The sequence below is a fragment of the Vombatus ursinus genome, unplaced genomic scaffold, assembly GCF_900497805.2.
Source record: "Vombatus ursinus unplaced genomic scaffold, bare-nosed wombat genome assembly UNPS02014841.1, whole genome shotgun sequence".
NCBI classification, from domain to species: Eukaryota; Metazoa; Chordata; class Mammalia; order Diprotodontia; family Vombatidae; genus Vombatus; species Vombatus ursinus.
Genome location: NW_020954619.1, coordinates 35616236 through 35628587, shown reverse-complemented (window position 1 = coordinate 35628587; position 12352 = coordinate 35616236). Strand labels below are relative to the sequence as shown.

Below are 12352 nucleotides of genomic sequence, written 5' to 3'. Positions count from 1 at the left end.
AAGATTCCTTCATTGATTGATTTAATTACTGCATTAATTCACTAGCTTCAAACTACCTCCAGTTTGGACCTTTTGTGATTTATATTAATTGGGGGTAGGAAGTAAACCTTTCCTTATACAAAGAAAAATTAAAATCAGTCCCTTCCCTCAAAGAGCTTATATTATTTTACACCTGATGGAATTGAAACATAGATAGGATAACATTACTGATAATAATCATCATAATATCTCTAATATTTCTATAGCATTTGAAGTTTACCAATTGCTTCAAAAAATCCTGTGAAACAAATTGTATCAGACTTATCACTCTCAATTTGAATTCAAACTTAAGATTCAAAGAGGCCTAAAATTTTGCAAAAACTCATACAAATAGGAGAAGGTAGAGCCAGGGTTTGTAAACTTGTCCTTACATAGGACTTAGAGCTCAAAAGTCTAACCTTATAGGATAACTAGCTCAGTACCTTCAGATTATATATGATGAAAATGAGGTCCAGGGATGCAATTAAAGTTTAAAAAAATTAGTATATTATAGAACTGAGATTTGAATTTAAATAATCTGATTACAAATCTAGAATTTCCACTGAACCATGCTGCCTACTATTAAGAAAAAAAAAGCCAAGAACTGTCACTTTAGAACACAACTAGGAATTCTTTAAGTCTGTTTATGAGAAAACTTGTAATTATCCAGTAAGAAAGATTATCTCTTGCGCAGCTAGAGTATCATTTCTGTATAAAAAGACTAGCTGCTAAAGCTGATGCGTCATTTATTTTTGTTTTTAATTTTTTTTAGTCTACTAAAAAACATTTGTTTTCCATGTTTTAGAATCCTGATTTAAAGTAAAACAACAAATACAAATAAGAAAACATAGATTTAATATCCCAATAGCATAAACAATGAATTCCATGAAGTAGTCACATGTAGTAGAATTCACATTATTTGAAGTTATAATTATCTAAAATACAGTAATTGGTTCCAACCTAATGGAAATATGCAGTGTGAATTAGAATAATGACACCACTTGCCAGGATTAATTGTTCTAACTAATTGAGGCCCAACTGTATTCTAACACAATATATTTGCTGTTAAACTTGTGAAAACTTTCAAGGTGGGACACATTTGCTTAAAGCAAGTAAGCTAATGATCATTTTTTCATTTAAGCTCTGAGAAATTGCGGTCCTGGGGATGAGTTCATTAGACTTGGTTGTCAAATATACAGAGGAGTAAGTTCCACCTCTGACACTGAAAGTGTGAACAAGGCATTTCTCTCTGTGCTTCAGTTCCCTGATCTATGAAAGAAAGATAATACTACCTCATGACATAGTGCTTATAAACATTAAAGACCTAGATGAATGAATTATTAATAATATGTATTATTTGCTATCTTTTATATATGGTTAAAGAGGAAGTTAATTATAAATAAGAGGGAGAAGAATACAAAGGAAGTCCATTCTTCTGAGTAAAATAAATCATGTTTACATAAGGCATATGGATGGTACATGATATTAATTTTTGTTTTGTTCTTTTTATTAGATGTGATACCCAATACAAAGATTCCAAAATCTGTACTTGGAATATAAACTACATGACACTGGCTGGACTTATTTCCACATCAATCTCTAGTCCCCTCTGGGAAGAAGAGTAGTGTCCTCCAACCACTGTTGAACACTCATACCCTCATGCCCTACACATCCCTGCGATTCTGAAACCCTCTAGTTCATCATCCAAATCCTATTCTCCTTACTCTCCCATCCAGTTCCTTATTCTCATCCCTCTAATTCTCCCACCCCAACCAAACACTACTCATTCCTTCCATTGTGCCCCTTGAGATGCCTATTCTATAGGCAACAAACTTCTCTTCATCCTAAATCTTTTCCTCTCCCACCTCATTCATCTACTAGCTTTTACTGAAGCTCAGTTCCCCTCTCATGTCACAGCCTTACCAACTACTCTTCCTAGTACGGTTGCATCTTCACTTATTTTTGTTATACAACTCTCACGTGGTCAAGGCTGGGGAGTTGCAATACTTGCTCCAAATTGCTACCTTCAGGTTCTCTCCCTTCCTCCATCACTCAATAACTTTTCATCCTTTGAAATTCATGCAATTCATTTCTATCACCCAATTACAATCCTGGTAACTGCTGTCTACAGACCTCCAGATAATTCCCTTTCCTTCCACAGTGAGTTCAATAGTTGTCTCAAAATGTTTCTTCCCTCTTCATCTCTTGTCCCCATATTAGTAGAATTCAACATACATATTGACTTACCCTCAAACACTCTTATCTCCCAGTTTCTCACACTACTCATTTCTCATGAGCACAAACTCAGTCACACACTAAGATGGTCATACTTTTGATCTTTCCATAACCCCAAAATATACAACCTTCAAGTTGAAGAATTCTGAAATCCTCTTATCTGTCTATAACCTATTTTCCATCTCTTTCTCATTATCAAGCAGTCTTTACTTTTTCTTCTTTTACTCTCTTCTCAAGCCCTTACGATCTGGCTTAAATCCTAAATATTCCATTGAAATTGTTCTCTCCAAAGTTACTAATGATCTCTTAGTTGTAAAATCAAATGGTCTTTTCCCAATCCCCCTTCTCCTTCTCTACACTACTGATCAGCATTTCCTCCTGGATACTCTCTCATCTCTAGGTTTTCTGGACATCACTTCTGGTCCTCTTTCAATCTATCTTAACACTCCTTAGTCCCTTTTGCTAGATATTCATTTTAAAAAGACCTGAAGTGCAATAGGTGTCCACCAAGGTTCTGTCCTGGGTCCTCTTCTCTTCTCCTTCTATACTACACTTGGTGATCATATCAGCTCCCATGGATTTAATTACCATCTGTATGCTGGCAATCCTCAAGTCTACAAATCCCACCCAAACATCTCTGCTGATCTCTAATCTCACATCTCCAACTGCTTTTAAGACATCTCAAACTGGATATCCAATAGACATCTTAAATTTAAAAAATGTCCACAATAGAACTTTTTATCTTTTTCCCTAAATTCTTCACCCTACCTCTCTGATGTTCCCTATCACTGTAGAGGGCAACAATAACTTTCCAGTCTCTCATGTTCACAACCTAGGTATCATCCTCAATTCCTCACAGTTCCTTAACCTTTCCCTATATTCACTCTGTTGCCAAAGTTTGTTGTTTTCAGTTTTGTAACATTAATCAAATACTCCCCATTTTCTCCCCTGATACTGCCACCACTCTGATGCAGACTCTTATCACTTCATACTTGGACCACTGCAAATATATGCTGGTGGATCTGCCTGCCTCAAGTCTCTCCCCACTTCAATCTATCCTCCATTTAGCTCTTTCAAAAAATCACTATAGGAAAAAGTGGTTCTCTATCAACTCCAGGATCAAATACAAAATATTCTATATGTCATTAAAGCTCATCAAAGTCAACACCGTTCCTACTTTTTCAGTCATCTAATACCTAATTTGCTTCCACATACTTTGATACAATACTGCTGGCCTCCTTGCTATTCCACAGACAAGATTCTCCATGTCTTAGCTCTGGGCATTTCTTCTGGATGTCCCCCATGCCTGGAAAGTTCTCTTTTCTTTTCTGTTTATGGCTTTCTCTGGCTTCTTTAAGTCCCAATTAATAATCCCATCTTCTACTGGAAGATATTTCCAAACTTTTGTCATTCTAGTGCTTTCCATCTCTCAATTGCTTCCTTTATACCATTTATAAAGTTTATTTTTACATATGAATTTGCTTGTTTCTATCCTCACTCAATTGTGATCTCCTTGAGAGCAGGGATTTTTTTTGTGTGCCTTTTTAGTACCCACAGTGCTTAGCACAGTGCCTAGCACATAATAGTTGCTTATTAAATGTTTATTGACTAATTGATACATTTCTATAAATTTAAAGTCAAATATACTAAATTTCTATTTAGTACTGTTTGGAGTCATATCTTACTTATGAAATCTCAGGGTGAAAAAACTAAAAACAGGAAAAAATTAGAACATAAAACAATAAAACTTTTAAATATATAACTTTTTTTGAAGCTGTTTCCATTAGTAATACAAAACTGCCATTTAATGATAAGTAAAACTCAGTAGATTAGGATATTTTAAGTAACAAGAAATATAATGCAAAAATGAATCTTTTTTATTATATATGTTAAAATTAAATTCATTTCAACAAACACTAAGTGGCATGTCTCAATTAGTCCATGAATCCGAATATTGTCCTCTGTTCTTAGAATTCTCACACACATTGACATACATAATTAGACACAAAGAAATAGAGAAGCACTTACATTTGCACTATGATTGCTTCCACTAACACAGATGACATCTTGTTTTTGAATTGTGAGTACCTCTTTTGTAAGTTTCAATCGGATGTCAAAAGCATTTTCAGACCCTTCATCATACAACAGTGCAATACCCATTTTAGTCTGCAGAGACAAAGTAAAAATGCAAATAAAATGGTTGGTAAGTAATAAACTTTTTAAAAACATCTTTCACTGAAAAATGTGCTACCAGCTTATTAATATCCTCTTTCTGAAGTTTTAAATTGCACACACAAAAAGCAAAAAATTTAATAGAATAATGTCTTCTTTTCAATAAGATTTAAGTAAAATTAGGGTTCCTAATAAAATCCACTAGTGAGTGTTGGAAACAATTACCTATATTCTTAATATGTTATAATGAATAACAATCAGGTAATTCAAATTACACAAACAATGTTTTTCTTTGTATTTTAATTTCAGCCTAGCTTTAACCTCTCTCCCTCCTCTTTTTCTATATGGAGATTTGACCTCAGGGTCAAGAACCCTGAGATGAAGTCCCCCCTCTGAAATATACTAACTATGTGACTCTTGGCAAGCCACAATATTTCTCAGTAACCCAGATAGAGAAGTTGTAGAACACTTGCTAATAACCATCATCATCATCATTATCATTTATATAGTGTTTTAAGATTTGTTAAGGATTTTATATATGTTGTTTTATCCTCATAGCAACCCTGGGAAGTAGATGCTATTATCCCCATTTTAAATACAAGAAAATGGAGGTAGAGAGAGATTATATGACTTGTCCAAAGCCACACAACCAATAAGTTTCTGTGGCAGGATTTAAACTCAGGTTTTTCTGAAACCAAATTCAGCACTGACTCACTGTGACACTTAACTGGTATCTGTTTGGAAAAGGAGGTTCCTCACAGGAGTCCCCTACATCTATAAAATCACAGGTGAAGTACAGAAAGAGGAAACAAAAGTAAATTATGAAATGTCAGAACTAGAAAGAACTTTAGTGATCATCTGGTCAAAACCCTTCATTTTACAGTGGTAGAAACTGGGGCACAGAAAAAAATTGGATTTCTAAAGGCTAGAGATCTAGGTCACCCATCAAATATCAAACAGCAAATTCAAGATGCAGAGTAAAATCACAATTTTGCCCAGGTCTCTCATCCCACCTCTCTAAACAACTTTAAAAAACATACCAAAAGGAGAAGTTAAGGGAGATACAGGAAGAAATAGAGAGCAATACTAAACTAGTGGGGGACTTCCCCCTCTCAGAACTAAATAAATCTAACCACATAATAAACAAGAAAGAAGTTAAGGAGATCAATAGAATTTTAGAAAAGTTAAATACAATTGACCTCTGGAGAAAACTGAGTGGGGATAGAAAGGAATACACCTTTTTGTTGGCAGTACATGGCACCTACACAAAAATTGACCATGTACTAGGGCATAAAAACCTCACAATCCAATGCAGAAAGGCAGAAATATTAAATCCATCCTTTTTAGATTATGATGCAATAAAAATTAAATGTAATGAAGGGTCATAGAAAGATAGACTAAAAATTAATTGGAAACTAAATAATCTAATCCTAAAGAATGAGTGGATCAAACAACAAATTATAGAAACAATCAATAACCTCATTGAAGAAAATGACAATAATGAGACAACATATCAAAACTTATGGGATGCAGCAAAAGCAGTGCTTAGGGGAAGCTTCATGTCTCTAAATGGTTACATGAATAAAATAGAGAAGGAAGAGATCAATGAATTGGGCATGCAACTAAAAATAAACTAGAACAAATTAAAGATCATCAATTAAATACCTAATTAGGAATTCTGAAAACTAAAGGAGAAAATAATAAAATTGAAATTAAGAAAACTATTGAACTAATAAATAAAACTAAGATCTGGTTTTATGAGAAAAAACAATAAGATAGATAAACTTTCATTAATTTAACTTAAAAAAAGAAAGAAGAAATCTAAATTACCAGTATAAAAATGAAAAGGGTAATTTCACCACTAATGAAAAGGAAATAAAAAGAATAATTAGGAGTTATTTTGTCCAACTGTATGCCAATAAATTTTACAATTTTTGGGGGGGGGGAGGCAAGGCAATTGGGGTTAAGTGACTTGCCCAGAGTCACACAGCTAGTAAGTGTTATGTGTCTGAGGTTGGATTTGAATTCAGGTCCTCCTGACTTCAAGGCCAGTCCTCTATCCACTGCGCCACTTAGCTGCCCTTATAATTTGCCAATCTTAGTGAAATGGATGAATATTTACAAAAATATAAATTGTCCAGATTAACAGAAGAGGAAATAAAACACTTAACCCCATTTTAGGAAAAGAAATTGAACAAGCCATAAATGAACTCCCTAAGAAAAAATTTCCAGGGCCAGATGGATTTACAAGTGAATTCTATCAAAGAACAACTAATTCCAATACTATGTAAACTATATTGGAAAATAGGTGAAGAAGGAGTCATACCAAATTATTTTTTTTCTTTTTTGGCTAGGCAATGGGGTTAAGTGACTTGCCCATGGTCACACAGCTAGAAAGTGTTATGTGTCTGAGGCCAAATTTGAACTCAGGTCCTCTTGAATCTGGGGCCAGTGCTCTATCCACTGAGCCACCTAGCTGCCCCCCCAAATTATTTTTATAATACAAATATGTTGCTGATATCTAAACCATGAAGAGCTAAAACAGAGAAAGAAAATTATAGACCAATCTCCCTAATGAATATAGATGCAAAAATTTTACATAAAATATTATCAAGGAGATTACAACTTCTCTTGAGGATAATACACTATGACTATGTAGGATTTATACCAGGAATGCAAGGCTAGTTCAATATTAGGAAAACTATCAGCATAATTGACCATATCAGGAACAAAACTAACAGAAATCATGTGATTATCTCAATAGATGAAGAAAAAGTATTTGACAAAATAGAATGCCCATTCCTATTAAAAACAACAGAAAGCATAGGAATAAATGAAGTCTTCCTTAAAATGATAGATAGCATCTATCAAAAACCATCAGCGAGGATTATATGTAATGGGGATAAGCTAGAAGCATTTTAAATAAGATCGGGGTGAAACAAGGATGTCCATTATCCCCACTGTTATTCAATATTGTTCTAGAAAGGTTAGCTGTAGCAATCAGAGAAGAAAAAGAAACTGAAGGAATTAGAATAAACAAAGAAGAAATAAAGCTATCACTCTTTGCAAATGATATTATGGTATACTTAGATAATCTAATAAAAAAATTACTAAAAATAATAATCAAATTTAGCAAAGTTGCAGGACATAAAAAGCCCATACAAATCATTGACATTTCTATATATTAAAACTAAAGCTCAATAGCAAGAGATAGAAAGAGAAATTTCATTTAAAATTACTGTAGACATTACAAAATATTTGGGAGCCTACCTACCAAAACAAAACCAGAAACTATATGAACACAATTACAAAACACTTTTCACACAAATAAAGTCAGATCTAAATAATTGGAAAACTATCAGTTGCTCATGGGTAGGCCAAACTAATATGATAAAAATGACAATTCTACCTAAATTAATCTACTTATCCAGTGCCATGTCAAACTACCAAAATTATTTTATAGAGTTAGAAAAAACAATAACAAAATTCATCTAGAATAAAAAAAGGTCCAGAATATCAAGGGAACTAATGAAAAGAAATGCAAGAGAAGGTGGCCTAGCTGTACCAGATCTTAAATTGCATTATAAAGCAGCAATCATCAAAACTACTTGGTACTGGCTAAGAAATAGAGTGGAGGATCAGTGGAATAGGTTAGATATGCAAGACACAATAGTCAAAGATTATACTAATCTACTATTTAATAAATCCAAAAACTTTAGCTTCTGGGATAAGAAATCATTAACAAAAAGTGTTGGGAAAATTGGAAAAGAATATGGAAGAAACTGGGCATAGACCAACATCTTACATCCTATACCAAGATAAAGTCAAAATGGGTACGTAATTTAGATACAAAGACTGATACTATAAGCAAAGTAGGAGAGCAAGGAACAGATTACCTGTCAGATTTATGGAGAACAGAAGAATTTATGACCAAAAAAGAGAAATAGAACATTATAAAATGCAAAATGGATAATTTTAATTACATTAAACTGAAAAGTTTTTGCACAAACAAAGCCAATGCATCCAAGATTAGGAGGGAAGCAGGAAACTAGGAAAACAGTTTTACAACCAATGTCTCTGATAAAGGCATTGTTTCTAAAATATATAGAGAACTGAGTCAAATTTATAAGAATACAAGTCATTCCCAAATTAATAAATGGTCAAAGGATGTGAACAGACAGTTTTCAGAGGAAGAAATTAAAGCTATCTATAGTTATATGAAAAAATGTTCTAAATCACTATTGATTAGAGAAACACAAATTAAAACACCTCTGAAATATCACATCACACCAATCAGATCAGTTAACATGACAAAACAGGACAATGATAAATGTTGGAGATGTGGGAAAATTGGAACACTAATGCATTGTTGGTGGAGTTGTGAACTGATACAACCATTCTGGAGAGCAATTTGGAACTATGCCCAAAGAGATATAAAATTGTGCATACCCTTTAACCCAGTAAAATCACTTCTAGGGATGAATCCCAAAGAGATCATAAAAAAGGGGAAAGGACTCACATGCACAAAAATATTCATAGCAGCTCTTTCTGTGGTGGTAAAGAATTGGAAATTGAGGGGATGTCCATCAATTGGGGAATGGCTGAACAAGTTGTGGTATACAAATGTAAAGGAATACTATTGAGCTATAAGAAATGAAGAGCAGGAAGACTTAAGAAAAACCTGGAAAAACTTATATGAACTGATGCTGAGTGAAGTGAACAGAACCAGGAGAACATTGTACACAGTAACAGCAACATTGTGAGATGACTGGCTTTGATAGACATGACTATTTTCAGAAATGCAAGGATCTAAGACAACTCCAAAAGACTCATGATGAAAAATGCTATCCACATTCAGAGAAAGAACTATGGGGCCTGAATGTAGATGAAAGCATACTATTTGCTCTCCTTTTCCTTTGTTGTTTTGTTTTATTGCTTCAATCTCATGATTCCTCCCACTAGTTCTAATTGTTCTTTACATCAAGACTAATGGGAACATATGCTTAATATGAATGTATAAGTAGAGCCTATATTAGATTGCACATGGTCTTGGGGGAGGGAGAAAAAAGAGGGGGAGAAAATTTAAAACTGAAAATCTTATGGAAGTGAATGTTGAAAACGTAAAAATAATTAATTAATTTTAAAAAACCATATCAGACTGAATTCTGAGCAAGATAATCAATAAAAAGTCACAATGAGTCATTTTTCCAGTCCAGGGTATATCAGGAAGACAGATAGAGAGGTCTATAGACAGTGGTGTGTGAGGAAAGAGCTACCAGTGGCTGGCCTTGGAGGCTGCAGCACGGGTAGCTGTGGTGGCAACAGCACCAGAAATGCACAGTGTCCAAGGTTAGTAATGAGACTGAATATCTGATAGGATGGGGGGGGGGAGAGGGAGATTGATTACAGACAGACCTCTATGGCAGCATTGGGTATAGAACTGGCCATTTTTTGTCATGTCCATCATGCAGTTTAAGGTTGCAGTTCCAGAGTGGAGTGGAGTGATTGTGGTTGTGAGGGAGCGGGAGTCCTACCTGGGTACAATTACAACCCATAGTGGAGAGGAGCAGTTATCATATTAAGGGAGCAAGACCACTACCTGTTTAAGCAGCAGAGCACTGACCAGGAGGTCAATGACCCGACAACAATCCAGATCATAACACTTTGGAAACATTGAAAACATACAGATTAAAAAAAAATAGACCTAACTATGAAAACAGCAAGGCATAAAAGTTGGAAGCTCATGTTACTTACTCACCCCTCTCCCTACTCCAAGAAGTAAGCAAAAGACAACTCTAACATAAAGTCTAAAGTCAAAAATAGGTTGGAAAAAATGGACCACAAAAACCCCCTGACCATAAAGAGTTATTATGATGACAAGGAAGTTCAAGACAATAACTGAAAAGATAATGATTTGAAAAGACCTACAAGCAAATCTTCAATGGAAAAGATGCAGGCTGGACACAATTCCAATAAGAATTCCTAGAAGAGCTAACAAAAGAGATAAAGAGCAAAAAATGATTTTAAAAATCAAACATGAGCAGTAGAGGAAAAAATGGGAAAAGAAGTGACAGTGGTGCAAGATAATTGTGAAAAGGGAATTAGTAGCTTGATAAAAAATTCTGAAGAAAATAATTTCTTAAAAATCAGAATTGGACAAATGGTAAAAGAGGTACAACACATACTGAGGAAAATAACATCTTAAAATTAGAGTTGACCAAATTGAAGCTAATGATTCCATGAGACATCAAGAAACAATAAAACAATGTCAAAAGGGAAAAAAAGGAAGAAAAGAGGAAATATATCATAGGAAAAACAAGTAATCTGGAAAATAAATTGCAGAGAGATAACTGAAGAATTATTCTACTACTTGAACTCCGTGATAAAAAAAGATCCTAGAAGTCATATTTTAAGAAATCATAAATGAAAACTGCCCAGGTATCTTAGAACCAGTAGGCAAAGTAGAAATTGAAAGAATATACCAATCATTGCTTGAAAGAAATTCCAAAATAAACTACCAGGATTAGTATAGAATTCCATAGCTCCTAGGTAAAAGATAAAACACTGCCAATAGCCAGAAGTAAAGAATTCAAATACTGTGTAGCCATAAGCAGTATCACACAAAATTTAGCAGCTTTCACATTAAAGTTGCTGAGGGCTTGGAATATGATGTTCTAGAAGGCAAAGGAGCTAGGATTACAAAGAATAACCTACCCAGCAAAAATGATTGTAACCATATGAAGGAAAAATGGGCATTTAATGAAATAGAAGACTTTCAAACATTCTTATTGAAAAGATCAAAGCTACATATTTTGTCATTCAAACACAAGGCTCATGAGAAGCATAAACAGGTACACATGAGCGAGAAATCATAAGGGACACAATAAGATTAAACTAATTACAATCTTATATGGGAAGATTACACATGTAGGCCCTAGGAACTTTATCATCATAAGGCAGTTAGAGTCTACTTAGAAGAAGACATGTCTATGAGAATATTTTGTTTAGATGATGTCAAAACAAAACTGTAAGGCTGAAAATTATGGATGTACTGGAAGAATTGGGAAGGGAGAAGAAAATTGGGGGAAATAATCATACACAAGTTTTTACAATGGAGGGGGCAATGAAGCACAGTCAATGCTTGAAACTTTAACAAAATCCTCATTCACAGGACCTGTGACTTCTTACCCATTATCTAAGATTTCCATCCCCAGCTCCCTGGGATCACTGACACATTGCCATGAACTACTGAGAATTATATTCTATGACTAGTTCAGGAAGTAATAAGGGAATGTCACATCCTGTTGAATAGAGTCCTGATTTTGAACATGGAAAATTTTCCATAGAATCAATATTATCTCTGGAAATTACATTTTATTATGGAAGACAGTATGGCATTTCATACTTATTCTTGCACAAAATAATGGCTATGTAATTTAAATAGCATACTTAGCAATGAGGTCTAGTGGAAAACATCCTAGGCTTAGAGTCAGGCTATTCTGAGTTCAAATTCCACTTCTAACATTTTCTAGATGCTTAAATCCTTTAATTTCTGCCTGACAAGGACAGTTCTCTCCAGTTTATATATTAAGTCATAAACAGGTTGTATTATTTGCATTGATAGAGGACGGTCCATTATCAGGAGTTATTCACTTGGACAAAAATGATATATTTTATATGTGTAATTTCTAAAGCAACTCTTTCACCTATTTAAAAAAAAGTAATATACTTTGAATCAGACCTTGAATATTGCCCAGATCATTATATTCAATTTCATGGACAAACTACAAGCTCATCTATCCATCCATCCATCCATCCATCCATCCATCCATATATCCATCTATTCATCTATCTATCTAATGAATACTGCAAATGGACAATAAATTGAGCTCAGAATTTAATATGAGGAGTATGAGAGTAGGTTTCA

General features: G+C 34.1%; 1 protein-coding gene across 1 annotated transcript in view; it reads right to left on the bottom strand.

Annotated features, from left to right (window-relative positions):
* SNTG2 (syntrophin gamma 2) overlaps positions 1-12352 on the bottom strand; it is a 646807-nt gene that overhangs the window by 413791 nt on the left and 220664 nt on the right. Inside the window, exon 2 of the mRNA XM_027840424.1 lies at positions 4282-4419. Coding sequence (XP_027696225.1) covers positions 4282-4419 — 138 coding nt within the window. The remainder of the gene's footprint in view (positions 1-4281; positions 4420-12352) is intronic.